This window comes from Plectropomus leopardus, chromosome 3 (genome assembly GCF_026936395.1).
Source record: "Plectropomus leopardus strain MGB_pleo_1.0 chromosome 3, ASM2693639v1, whole genome shotgun sequence".
In the NCBI taxonomy this organism is placed as follows: domain Eukaryota; kingdom Metazoa; phylum Chordata; class Actinopteri; order Perciformes; family Serranidae; genus Plectropomus; species Plectropomus leopardus.
The window spans coordinates 35,041,599-35,056,077 of record NC_142178.1 but is presented as its reverse complement, the minus strand read 5'-3'; the positions used below and the strand labels follow the sequence as shown (position 1 = coordinate 35,056,077).

The window sequence follows — 14,479 nt, the reverse complement described above, 5'->3', positions numbered from 1 at the left end:
AGAATAAGACATAAGATACAAATGTAGAAGCAATAAAAATGATAAAAATGAAAATATAAAAAGCACAAAATGTATGTACAAAAGGTGCAATGGATGAATTGTACAGTTGTGCAGACAAAGAACGAAAATTGTATCAACTGAGCTGTGCATTGGCCTTTTTCATGAGGATATTTTGACATGCCACAGCAGGAACAACACAGCTGTAAATAATAAAATGAATGATGGTTAACTTCAATTTACCTACTTTGATTTAAGGATCCTTTGCATCCTGCATGGTTGCTCAGTCCCACTCTCACTGGGGCACTTGAATGAAACAGTATCATCATTAACAATATAAGAAACACCTGTGCTTTTCCTACTTTAAATAAGTCAAAATGCCTGCTGTGCAAAAGGCCTACTGCTCACAGATTCAAGACATTATTTTAGCCTCTTGTAGCTCATCGTTAGCAGGGACCTCACACATTCTTAAACATCAAATTCAATTCAACTTGATCTGCAGCAGTGTTTGGGTAGGTGGTGCATGTCAAGTGGCTGCCAAGTCTCTCAGCAGAGCGATGCAGTGTAACGAGCTAATTTGTGTCTCACATCACCTGTCAGCGGTTTTAATCAGTGAAGTACCTGAAAGTCATACATGAGTAAAAAGACAGATTTCTGACTAGAAGTGAACTTTGGTAGAGGTCAGAGTCATCTATTACAATATTTCATGAGTAAGGGTCTTAAAGTATCTGATATTTACTGTATTTAAGTATCAAAAGTAATTTTATTATATGAAATTTACTAAAGTCTTTGAAACCTACATCAACATCACTTTTCTTGTGCTGCGTTCAGATGCCTCTCACAAGTATTACAACCTCTGGGACCTTAGAAAATAGGGGTAAATACAATGAACAACTTGGCAAGAAATGTCCAGTAAATTGCCAAAAATGAGTAGATTTAGATTATTATTTCTAAAAAGCCAGGAGAAAAAAATCCCCAAAAGTGTAGTTAAAATGATAATAACATATTTAACATTATGTCACAGAATTAGTATCATTTTTAAGAACTTTTTTTAGGTCATATCCTTTTATTTTTTTAACTATCCTTCCCTTTTTTCTAATTTTAAGGTCATTTTCTTGTTTGTTTGTTTTTGTTTTGTTTGTCTGTTTTGGGAAATTTCTTGGGAATTTTGGGATCCTTTCCTCGTTGTCTTCTCCACATTTTTCTAAAGAAATCCAGCAAATTCACTCAGTTTTTAAAAGTGTAATTATTGAAAGTAAAAGTACAAATAAATTCTGTTAACAAAAAAGCAAGCAGCCAGAATTTAGAGAATTATGACATTTGTTTCTTCATATATACACCACCTTAGAAATGGAGACTACATAAAAACAAGGTCTTTTTCATAATTTGAAGTATTTAAAGAATAAATTCAGTTTTTCCTTCCCTCCCATTCCTTTGTTCATCTGTCAGTCCCCTCCTCTCTTCTGCCCTTATTTCCCTATTTAGTAGAAAGTAACTAAAATGCTCAGGGGAAATGAAGTGGTCAAGTAAAGTACAAATACACCTAAAAAATATTATTACTTTGTTAAATTTCACCACTAGCTTTAATGATGTGGCTGATAGTATTTTCCTCAGGAGCTGGTGAAGAGGAATAAAAGAGCTAAAAGTGAGTGAATATTGGAGTCATTTACCAGGTGGCCTTAAACATGACTCTGAGTTATAATGCTAATGTTGCAGCATTTTCTCAGTGAAAGGCAACTGTTTGCTGTAAAAGGTTTATAAGGTCGAAAATTAATGAATGCAGCTTCAGGGTGGACTGAAGTTATTCAAATGTTGAGTTATTTCATGTTCAAAGCACCTCAGGGACCCAAAATTCACCCTGACCTTCTTTTATTAACTCAGCTTATTTTTCTGCCCATTATTGGTCATTAAGAGACATGGAGGCAAAGATGACATACTAGACCAGGAATTCTCTCTTTTTTTGCTGCAGCTCTGCTGAACTGTGAAGTTTTCTGTGTGAATTTGTTGAATGAAAGAGACTAATGCCTTTTATCTTACACTCAAACGTCAAACATGTAGGGAGGATAACCTTGCTGCTAAATGGATCTGTTCAGCTCTAAAGCTAAAATTAAAGTCTACACAGTTACACTTAAGTATGAAACTTCAGCTACCTTCAGCTACCAGCCGACCTAATACCTACTTTTTTAGTTTGGCTTGTAATTGAACTTTAACTATTTATTTATTGACTATTTATTTATACATTTTGTCTGTTTTATTGTTTTACTAGATGGAATATTATTTTATTATTTTTTACTTTTTGTCTATTATTATTAGTTTCATTTTTTCCAATTACCTTATATTTACTATTCTGGATATTTTATTTATTTATTATTAATATATTTATTTCCTTAAATATTTTTTATCTATAGGTTTTATCCTGCCTCACTTATGGTTATGCCTTTTTTATTTATATGCCTGTGTACGTGTGTATGTGTGTAAGAGGATATTTCTGGTTTTATTGTATAAAGCACTTTGTGTTACAGTTTTGCTTGTATGAAAATTGCTATACAAATAAAGTCTGAATATCTATTGATTGATTGAGCTGAAAAAGCACAAGAAAGCAAACTGCTTTTTGAAGGCAAGAAATATCCAGAAAATTGCTAAACATTTTAAAATTTAGAATACAATTTCTGAAGTGTTAAGAAAACTGTAGTTACAATTATCAAAATTACATAAATGAAGTTATGGTAGAGAATCAATATAATTTTTACAAACTTTTTTCAGGTCATATCCTGTCCTTCCTTTTTTTTTTTAGTTTTTTTTTTTTCTTTTGCTGATTTTCATGAAATTGTCTTGGGTTTTTTTTGTTTGTATGTTTTTCCAAATTCATTGGGATTTTGGGGTCATTTCTTGGGTTGCTCGTTGTCTTCTCACCATGTTTCTATTTAGTTCTTTAATTAATTACAAATTCTTGATTTTTAACCTAGCGCTCTGTGTTGTGCTTTTGTGAAAAGTGCTCTAATAATGAAGTCTGATTGAGCTGAAAAAGCACAAGAAAGCAAACTGCTTTTTAAAGAGCTTTTAATTAAAAGCCTTGTACAAGAGACACAGAAAGCAACAACGGGTAACATGACACTGAATACATAATCTGTACAATAAGGGTTTGCAAAACATGCTTCAGAAGTTCAGATACATTACAATGTCATCGTTATTCTCCGCCTCCTCGTCATTACCATCAATACAATGTACATAATTCATATTAGCATTATACCAGACAAAACTGCAGTCTTGACACATTAAATTCAGTCGGAGTTTGCCTTCCGATCAAACCCATACTGGACTATTAAAAAAAATGGCATTCAAATAAAACAGCATCACATTAACATTATTATGCATATTAAAAAAAAGTATTAAAGTACAGTACAAAGGGAAAAAAACAGCTTAAAAAGCACAATTCATTAAGCATCTTTATCCATACATTTAAAACAAGGATCCTTCCTTTTTTTTCCCAATCAGTGCCACATAAATCCAGCACTTAAAATTACATCACATATGTAAATGTAAAACAATTCAAAAAAAGGGAGAAAAAAGGTTTAAAAAAGTCAAATAATAAAATCAAGAGCCCTATTTGGTTGAAAGATAGGCCACTAAGTTGAGTTGTGCTACTCCATATGAGAAAGAAAAGAGAAGAAGAAAAAAACAAAACATTGCTATCAACTGTTGGAAACATCGCCTAGCAGCCTAATACCTTACACATCTACCAACTGCAAGAGTCACTTCTATCCACCACTTAAAGATATTAAGATATAGTTGATGAAAAAATCTATTCCAAATCACGATAAATCCATCTGAAGAATACAAATCCTTTAGTTTCCGGAAAATATCGTTTTCGCGTCGTCAAATGAGGATTTAAGTTAACTACTGTCCTTCGCAAAAAAGTACCTTAATTTGAATTTGAGACCATTTCATAACTCGCTTTTTTCCTTCGTATAATGGATGTGTCATTTTGGAATAAATCTTTCCACGTGTAACCTATGAGAGTATTGAAACAGTATCGACAACAACGAGAACCATCCAGTACGTGACAGGAGAGGAGGCGACATCTTCCTCGTCTGTGCTGACGAAGACACGCTGCGTTCGAGACATCAGAGGCCTTTTTAAGGTTATTACCGTTTGCGAGATCGTAAATTTATCTCTACCATCAGAGCCGCGGCAGGTTGGGAAGTTGGTTGTTTATTTTTAGCATGTATGAGCTGAGGAGGACGAGGTAAACGTCGCCTGGAGTGCAGCTGAGGTTTAACGGAGCAGCTATAAGGCAACACATGCGGAAGAGTTGTATTTTATATTTTAAATATTGTAACACACAGGTACACCAGAGTAAGAGCCAAGGTCTGGGAAGGTCTGGACAGATCAGGCAGCACCAGAGAAGAGTTTGGAGTCTGTGTTTGAAGTACTTCAGGTGGATTGAAGGTACTTTAAAGCGTTTAGCTGGAAACAACCTGCAGTGAACGAGCTCTGCAAACATGTTGTGTGGGTTCGCACCATCGGAGATCAAGTTTTTTTTCTTACCACCTGACGCTTTCTTACGATAAAATGATGCCACTGACACACTTGTATTTGTAGAAAACTGTGCCAACATCCTTCGCTCTGTGGTCAGAAAACAACAGGTCCTAAAGTCAAAGATTTTCACCATGGTGAAAAGGTAAAAGCAGCAAGGCAGGAAACCAAACGCTTGGTCATCTTTGACAGTAAAAATGAAGCCATTGCGCCGTGATAAAGCGGCTGCCGAAGCACGGAGTGGAAACATTTATCAGCCAGACAAAAGAGAATTCATCATGAGGCCATTTTCCCACTTGAGAAACCAGCAGCAAGACGGGATGTTTTTCATCTTTGAGCCTGGTGTGTCAGTGCGTCCTCGGGTCTAATTCCTCATGGTTACACTGCATGTGCTCAAGAGTACTGTGTCAACACAAATAAGGAAATTAACAGTCAAATGGTCAGGGTGTAAAGTCAGGACACAGTGCCTGGATTACAAAGTCTGTCAGAAAAAATGAGTAGAAAACAGGAGCGTTTACCCTTCATAAGGAGAGTTGGGACTGAAACAATGCGAAGTGCAAGTTAAAAAGTTAAACTGTGTCTCTTGAATTTCAAAAACGCCCTGTTTAGGTTCGGTGTGGGCCATGATTGACTAGTGGAAAACAAAGCATTGCAAGAACAGAATGGGTCACAGTTTTCTGGCTGCAAGCAGCATTGCTACAGACATTGGCTGAGCTTCAAAAGGCAAATCTAGCTCATATAGGCTGAGTGCTTTGCAGCAGGCCGGGTCCGATTCCAACCCACCACTCTTAACTGCATGTAATTCCCCCTCTCTCCCACATTTACAGTCAATCTGTAACTGTCTTGTCATTAGAAGGGAAAAATAATCTCTGAAAACAGGGCAAATCTGCACAGTATTTCAAAAGGGAGAAATGACAATTGAGAGTAGTTTGACTTGTGGTCTGCAACGCATCTTAGCCAGTTTTTATAACAAGTACGTGTTTGTACTCGCACTGTAGATGGTGAGCGACTGTGTGCATGCACAAAGGTGTCTATGCTCAACACGTTTTGTTGCAATATGCTAAAAAAATTCTAGAGGGCGTGCAAACAAAATATATTGTGTACGAGCAAGAAGGCGACAAGTGTTACCAAAAGAACATTAAAGGAAAAATAGGAAGCCTGCAGCAAAAAGGCCTCTTGACTAACTCTGTTGAAGAATTTAAGTCCATTTTACTTTCCTGTGGTCTCTCAGTGAAGATTAACAAAGATGTCTGCACAGAAAGTCTTCCCTTTTCAGGCGTCTACATTGAGCTGAAAACCCTAGGAGGTTCCTAGTTTTGAAAATTTTCTGCTGTAATCACACAAGCTTGATATTAAAGATGTGATAACATCATTTTTGGCCTGTAAAACTTCCCCTGGGACACTATGGAGAGTGCGCAGTGATACTGAAAGCTTTCACACCTCTGCCTCTGAATTTGCTAGATTACAGCTAGGGAAAACATTCTTCATTACACGTGACGTTACGTCCAAATGAAAGGTGAAGCTTTTTCAAGTGACCATGTAGGTCATGACGCCTTCCACGGATAGTTCAATAAAGATTGCAGTGAAGGTGCAAAGATCGACATTTCTCCAAAAATCCTTTTCTCTCAGATATCTCAATATTTCTGATTACATTTTGATATATCCTGAAACAACTGTGGCCCATTACCACGCCTAATCGACATTATTAAGTTGAAAGAACAGGACGTTTGTCCTCAAATTTCCGGCACAGTCTTGGCTTAGTTCAGTTCCTCTGTTCCTATGAGCAGCAAGGGGAGACTGAATCGTGCTACATGAAGCATTTCTATTGAAATTTGACAACGTACCAACAAAGCACTGTTCGCTTAACTGACCAGCGACATCCACAGGAACAAAAGTGTGTGTTTGTTCTAACTGCCAAGTGAAAGGTGAAGAGACAAAGTTACCAGCCTCGACTGATTTTTAAAGCAAAAACTACCTTCATTCTTGTTCAACAGACTTCAAACGCCTGCCAAGTGGCTAAAAGGTTCGACAAACGACTATTTTTGGCCGCATTTGCTTGGTGGCTTCAGCCTGAACTGTGTTCAGCTCACTGACCTTCTAGACCTTGACACACTGAGAAGTTATATGACGCAAATCTGGCATAAAGAGAACATTTCACAACCAACTGCCGGCCAGTTTAGAGTCTTGGCGGACGTCGCAGAGTAAAAGAAGGTGGTGGGTTTGTGAGAGAAAAAAAACAAGGCAAGCAGGGAAAGACGGCAAGGACAGCAATAACTTAAAACCTACTGTTTTTGTATATTCTTTTGCAGCTTTTAAGGTTGTGCGTGCATATAAATACTTACTCATACTGTATGTATATATGCATGTGCGTTCAAGAGAGCAAGAGGAAAAGGCTTTTGAAAAATTGATGAACTACATAAAATAGGTCGTTTTTCGATGCAGTCAAGTGCATTGCATTTACCTCGCTGTATTGATGCAATATATGAGAGTCCAACTGTGTTAAGTGCAAAAACACATCACCTCATTTATCATTAACAAGCTGGACTTCCAATGACACTATAGGGGGGCAGGAAATTGGCATAACACCTGAAGGCTGTCAATAACGGCCTTCGCAGCAGGGCCTGAATCGAAAAGTATTGTTTCTTTCACATTATAAGTGTGCTTGATTAAAGCTCACACCACATAGTTGTGTGGTTTTATTATTATTTTTTTTTTTTTACTTTTTTGGACATTTTTTTATTACACCAAACAAGCTAAACTCAGCGTGTTTGAAGCAAATGAAAGAAAACAAATACTATTTCAATCCAAGTCTGCCCTAAAAGAGTCAGTGCTGTGCAAGTGGACAAAAAATATGGCAATTTAAGGGCGTATTAGCTGCCCGTTTTCAAATTTATACACTTCTTTTAAAAAAAATATGCTCTTTTTTTTACTATTCAATGGCTGGGCGTCGTCAAGTTACATTGCATTTCATTAATTGTTACACGAATACGGACACACCTTTGAGGAAAAGGTAGGGGGAGGGGCTGAAGTGGCAACACTGGTGTGATATTTTCTTCCATCATCAATCGACTTCATAACATGATCTCCTATGGCTTGGGTGGAGAGGGGTCGTCAGCGGGGGGAGGGGAGGAGGCGTTTTCAGGGCTGGCAGAGGGCGACGCGGGGCAGGAGGCCGGGGAGGGGAACTCTTTTATGGTGACGGTGACGAGGTTGGTGGTGACGTCGGTGACCACCACGTCCTTGCAGCTCGGTGCCATTTCAGGGTGCCAGTCTGGGTCTCCTTCGGCAGGCACCCTTTGGGGTTCGGCGGGGGCGGAGCTTTGGTCCCCAGAGGTGGCTGGCGGCTGGCGTTTAGCCCTGCGAGGACTTTTCCTGCCTCCCTCTGAACGGTCCTCCTCCTCATCTTCCAGGGAGGATGATGGCGAGGCGGGGAGAAAAGGAGACGCCATATCTGAGGACGGGGCAGGGGGCTTTGCGCTCTGGCCCTTCTGAGTCTCTGTGTGAGGTTTACTGGACTTGGGGCCCTCGCTGGAAGGTGAGGCTCCTGTGGCGGACTGGGGCTGAGCAGCCGAGGTGCTTGATTTTCCTTCAGAGCCGCTGGAGCTGGAAGGAGAAGGAGGTGACTGGTACTGGGAGGAAGTAGAGTGGGTGATCCTGGCCCCTGTGCTGGAGCCCGGGTGGGAGTGAAAGGACACGGGGCCTCCACACTGCAGCCCAAACGGCTTTCCGTACATCGGGAACCCCAGCATCTTCAGAGGGGGCTGGAAAGGTCTATAGGGCGCCTCTCCCTTCTTCCCGATGATGCGATTGCGGGAAGGGATGTTCTGGCGTCCTTGCGTGATATTCCTGCTGCCTGCAGCTGAGCCGCCCCGGCCTGGCTTGTCGATGACCTTAAGGTTGAGGATGATACGACCTCTCTTCACCTCCCGGGGTTTGACTCTACGGTTGAGGATGCGGACGGTCTCGGAGAAGGGGGAGACGTGCACACGGGAGGGGAAGCCGCCGGGGTTGGAGAAGGAGGCCGCCATGGGGTCGGAGCGGGGCAGAGGACGCCTGGACATCCGGTGGCAACGGTGAATGTCTTTCTTCAGCTTGTGGGTGGCGGCGAGGGAATTGAGTTTGGGAGAGGGAGCCACAGCTGAGGAGGACGAAGACGCTAAATGAGGTGAGGCTGAGGAGGAGGGAGCTGCTCGACTGGAGGTGGACGAAGAGGAGCGAGATGTAGTCTGGCGGGTGCTTGAGGCTCGGCTGCTGGTCCCTCCTTTCTGAGCCTGAGGGAGAAAGCGTTTTTGCAGGAGTGTGAGGTTTATTTTTGTAGAAAACCTGCCTCCGTCACCAAAATTTGTACTGACAACTTGAAAATGTAGGTTGCATAATAGCCAATTCGCTTCCTTATCAGCCTAAAAAACATGGATTTTGGTGTTTTGCAGGTGAAAAGATGCCTCAGTGTTGCATTTGTATGAATGTTTTTTTTTTTAGAGATGCAGTTAACATGTATGTTTTTTATTTTTTAATGTATTCCAGTAACTAGATTTAAGCGCTTGAAACACGTATTTAAACCTTTGAGACCTGAGCACATTGGTTCACTTCATCTCGAAAAACATGATGTGAAAGGCAGCGAGCAACTTGGCAAAAAATATTCTGCATATTGCAAGAAATTTGTAGTTAGAAAATTATTTTTGAGAAGCTAGAGAGAAAATTTCCAGAAACTATATTTAGAATGATCATATTTATATAATTCAAATTATGTTATAGAAAAAAACTTTTTTTTTTATTTCCAGAAGCACTTTTCTGTTCACAAAGGTTGCTGGTTTTAACATCTGACTGCGCTGTTCATCTATACACCCATGTTTTTGAGTTGAAGTGACGAAGGGGAACAAGAATTTTTTCTACATTTTATTTTTCTAGTATTGACCTTAAATGCAACAGCTGGCAGCTGTGAAAGAAGCTGCAGTGTAACCACTGTCTCTCAATACTGGACCAATTTTTTTTTTTTTAATCATTGTTCCTATTAGTTACTAAGGCACAAAACTGTGGAAAAATATGGTCCAGTTGAGAAGAAAAAAAAACTTTCTTTTTACAGTAGAAATCCCAAGCAGAACGTTCCTGTAACATGAGCAATGTTAGTTATTTTAAAAGATTTTAATAAAAGTGACCATTTACTGGTATGCAACAATTTCCACCTTAAAACAGGAATATTTCTGGTATAAATTTCATGATCATTTTAAAATATATGATCAGTATATATCCGTGGAAGGCTTGTTTTTTTTAACCTTGTATGACTATTTGCAACATCCATTAAAATACCATTTGAGACTGAGAGGCACATTAAAACAAGCATCAGAAACTCTACCTTCATGACAAAGTTTTTGGGTTTTGGTCCCCTTTTCTTCGGCCCATGCATTTCCCTTTCCCGCTCCCTATATAAAAGAAAACGACAGTTATGCCCGTTCAGCACACACGGGTAAAGAGGGGCTAAAAAAAGAACAACACAATGAGAGTGAACACAACGAATCAAAAGGGAAGATGGAGATGAAAGCTCTGGGTGTGTGAAAGTAGAGCAGTCGGGCACAGGGAGCTGTTTGAAGCCATGTTTGAACACCGCCAGCTTTTCTGTCTGTGTCTTTTTAGGGTTTGTCCTTTTTATGGTGTCCGTTTTAGTTTACTGTAAACATCTAGTCTCTGTGAGCAGCATGAGGCTTTCAAGTGGTCTGGCAGCAGACATGAAGGACTTCAGCTAAGGCGGACGTTTTTACAATCAGGAAGAGGAAAAGGCACTGACAGAAGAGGTAAAAGCAGCGAGCACAGGCACTTACAGCAAGATGCACGGGAGTAATCGTAAGGAAAGAACACACAAAACAATGCAGAAAAGCCAAAAATACTGAGCCCTTACCACACATAGCATTGTGTACTGCTTTACTCACTTTCGCTCGAAGCCCAGTATCAGCCTGTCGTCCAGAATATTCTCCTCTGGCTCCCAAGTGCTGTGCCTAAACAAGGACGGAGCAACATAAAGAAAACACACAACAAAAGGAAACTATTTTAACACAAAATATTTTTTCACCATAGTTAATTTAATTCACATTTTCAGTTTAATGTCAGGTAATTAAAACAGTATAACACAGACAAACGCCTCACTTTTAAGACAACAAAGGCTGACGATAGAGATGCACAAAAATGTCGGCACGTAATCTGTATTTGCAAATAATAGCTTTCAAATGAAAAACCACCATCGGCCCAAAAAGGTTTTGTGAATGTGTTGGTATGTTGATGTTTTTTTTATCTGTTTGTATTGTCTATTGTAATGTAATGTTTTTTTATCACGTTAAAAACGTGATTAGTGTTCTTTAGTGTGGGGTGTCTGTATCTGCTCCAGGGACTGCAGGTGTAAACTAGCATGAACCATCTATCCTCTTTTTGAGATAATGTTTTTTTATGCGTGGTCCTTGTTTAAATAAAGACATGAAAAAAAATTCCCCTGATTTTGGCTGTCATTATTGTCTTAGGAAGAGCTTCATCCAAGCCTGTTAAAGTGAGGAGTTTTAGAGTTTTGTTTAACATTTGTCACATGAGAATGACATGGCATGTTTTACATTCAGCCTAAGTAAAAGTAGTTTTGTTATTTTCTCTAAGTATTGTGCACATTTTGAAAATTAGGGATGTCCCCATTGGATCTGATGGATTGGTGTCAGGCACAATCGTCTCATTTTTTAATTCATCTGGATCGGTTATTTTGACCACACGCCCCCCCTGAGCTTTTGTTTACATCCACCATCACACAGGTGTAGTAACCAGAGAGCAAGATTTGCAGCAGATATGCAGGTTTTAATGTAATGCTGCTACACAAATAAGTATAAATACAAAGTACAAATAAGTAATCTCATTTTTATTTATGTTCAGCTGAAGCTGCGGAATTTAAATATGCTGCACAAAGTGGATTTGTGATAAAAGCCATAAAAAATATATTTACTTAGTTTACTTTATTATTTCATAAAAAAATAAAATAAATACAAAACAGCAAGGCACTGTTTGGATGCAGACATTTTTTATTGTATTGCATTGCAGAGCTATAAGACTCTCAATGGTTTTAATAACTTTTAAAGTACTTGAAGTGTGCATTGTGCCGCTGTATTATGTAGGTAAATATAAGTAAGTTGTATCTCCGGCAAAAAGCCTTAATCGGGACATCCCTACAGGGTAGCGTTGTGTTTTATGTGTGCATCTGCCACCAGTGGGCCATCACAATACGAGTAGTCGTAACACATGTTAACCTCACTACAGGAGAGACTTAAGGTTCTCTTCAAACAGGTGGAAAAACATATGTGCATGTATCATTATCTGCATCTGCAATCAGCCAAAATGAAGCCAAAAAAATCGGCTATCAGCAAAAATCCAATATCCTGTGTCCCCAGTTGTTTATTCCAATTTAATTCAACAGAAGCACTTACTTCATTGCCCATCCTTTCCATTTTACCAGGTATTCAAGTCTCCCCTGCAAGAAAGAGACAGACAGTAGATTACCAAAAACAGCATGTATGAGACAACAAACGATTTCAGAAAAATCCCTTAAATCTTTTTACGCATTTGCAGCAAACAGCAAATGGTCACTTGTTGTGAATTACTTATTATGTGATTGGGGACACCGCTTTGCTCTCATACTGGCTTTTAGATTTATATTTATATACATTCTCAATAATATCAAATAGAGGTCAACAGGTTATTGGGCCTGGCTTATTATTATGGCGATATTTGGCATTATGTCGATTATCAGTATCGGCATTACATTTAATGATCGCCGATAAAATGAATTATTTAGAAAGTGCAAATAAAGTGTCCACATGGGAGGAACTTTTACTTAGGAAAATCTCAGGGTGCTATTTTATTCATTCATTTTTCATTTAAATTTTCACTTGACTTTATTTGAAAAAAAGTTTGTTATATTCCAAATTCTAAATATTGATAGCAATATTTAACTTTTATCTGTAAATGCATTTGGATTCCAAATATTGGTTATCGGTCGCAATGACTACTAATAATCGGTATCGGCTCTGAAAAACCAATATTGCTCAACCCCTAAAATCCAATAGATTTAACACTGAGGTTGAGATAAACTAATCTTCACCCTAAATATGGTATTCCTACTTCTGTGCAAGTAGAAGGGTGCAACTGTGAAGTTGTAGTATGCAATTCAGAAATAACTGGAGGCCTGCCGGTTAACTGTGACTACCAACCTCTTTAAGTTGGGACCCTACCATGATTTATAGGGTCTTTTTCAGTATACAAGCCAAACTGAAGTGATAAAACACTGAGAAACTCTGGCTTATAGGTTGCTTTTTGGATGAGTGCAGTGACTAATGTTTTGGGGCCATTTTTCACAACCTGCAGAAGAAAACAGGAGTCTCAAACAGCCTTTAATGTGGGTGCTATATGTCCTCCACAGGCTGTAAAATGCACACTGTGACCGTATAGCTTTAGCTACCATTAGCTGGCAGAGAAACAGGGCCCCTCCATTTCATAAACCTCATCCCATCTGCCTTGCTCTTGCAGCTAGCCCCCTTCTTTGTGTCGCTGTTTTTATTGCCCTGCTAACGCCTGGATATACGAGCCGTGACTGATAGCCTCGCTAGTTAGCTCATAGCTAGCCCCGCTTAGCTAAGTAGAGCAATCCGCCAGCCAAAAGGCCTCCACCGCGGCGCGAGGAGACAGCCCCGGGTCTGAGGACCGGAGCAGTGCCGTGCCGTGCCGTTCTGACCGCGGACAACATCAAGTGAAAATACGCGGGACGGCTGTAGCTCACCTTACGGACGCGGCGTTTCAGTATGGCTTCCGCGGCGAAAACGCGATCTCCCACCGCCGACAGCTCCATCTTTCATGCCCCGGGCTGAGCTAACGTTACCTGGCTGCTGTGTTTTCCTCTCTCCAGACGTCAGGCTCTGCTGTCTGCTCGGGCCGACCACAGCCAAACTGTGTGAGAGGCGGCAGACACACATGCAAACACACACACACACATACACACACCACTACAGCAGCAGCAGCAGCAGCGGCGGACAGCCTGCTATCTGTCACGTGGCCGGGGTCAGCCCCTTTGGTCGTCCTGGCAACGATGAAGACACTCGAGTAGGGTATAGCCAGAGCCCTTTAAGAGTCTAGTGCACTATTCTAGTGCACTAGTTATAGCTAGTGCACTAGAATAGAGTGTTGAAGGGATGACATATTTTTGTAGGCCAACCAGGAAGTAAGCATCGCACTGTTTCACTCGTAAAAAAACTTATGGGATTTTTGAATGGGACTTTCGGTTATTGACAAAAACAAGCTCTGTAACAAACACAAGTTTATGAGACTTACAAATTTTGTTAAGCGTGATAATCTCCACAGAAGAACACAATTTTTGAGTGTTTTGAAGCATAAATTAAATTACCAGAAGCAAAAAGCTATTGTTAAGATATACACGAAACGTATAAAACGTCACCACTACAAACACTGTAAAAACACGTTAAAACACGATCGAAAAATATTATAAACAGATAAATGTACAAGTTCGAGTGCGAGTCTGTAAAGCTGTGTAAAGGTGGACAAGTGAGTTTCTGTGTCCACTGTGATGACGTCTAACGTCCCTGACAAACACTGTAGTCCCATTTAGCCACTTGTTAGCAACCACCTTTTTAAGATGAGTAAAACCTTAAAAGTTCAAAAATTGGGTTTAAGCGGACATTTTTTATGTCGAAGAGCAAAACGTCTAAATATCTTTAGCCCGTGTTAACCACAGACCTTATTTAGGGCATTTTACAGACAACCCATAGACTTTTGGACGAGGGAACCGGGAGTGCTAAGCGGCTAACGGACTTCTACGTTTTAGGACTCATTACTTCACCACTCGATAGACAGACTCTAGCTGTGTCCCAGTTCAGGGTCTGCATCCTTCGGAGGACACAGCCTACGCGGTCTA

The 14,479-nt window shown here is 39.9% G+C and overlaps 1 protein-coding gene across 2 annotated transcripts; it reads right to left on the bottom strand.

Annotated features, from left to right (window-relative positions):
- Nucleotides 1-3,040: 3,040 nt before the first annotated feature.
- On the bottom strand, nucleotides 3,041-13,631 carry cbx6a (chromobox homolog 6a). 2 transcript variants are annotated; one of them, XM_088074445.1, is made up of 5 exons: nucleotides 13,430-13,631; nucleotides 11,982-12,025; nucleotides 10,458-10,523; nucleotides 9,887-9,953; nucleotides 3,041-8,804 (listed from the first exon to the last, which is right to left on the bottom strand). In XM_088074445.1, exons 2-5 carry the CDS (start codon nucleotides 11,984-11,986, stop codon nucleotides 7,620-7,622), a joined length of 1,323 nt encoding a protein of 440 aa, XP_087930571.1. In that variant the 5' UTR covers nucleotides 11,987-12,025; nucleotides 13,430-13,631; the 3' UTR covers nucleotides 3,041-7,619. The 2 variants fall into 2 exon arrangements, with proteins under 2 accessions (XP_087930571.1, XP_087930564.1); XM_088074438.1 differs by having other exon boundaries at nucleotides 13,331-13,630.
- Between the last annotated feature and the right edge of the window lie 848 nt (nucleotides 13,632-14,479).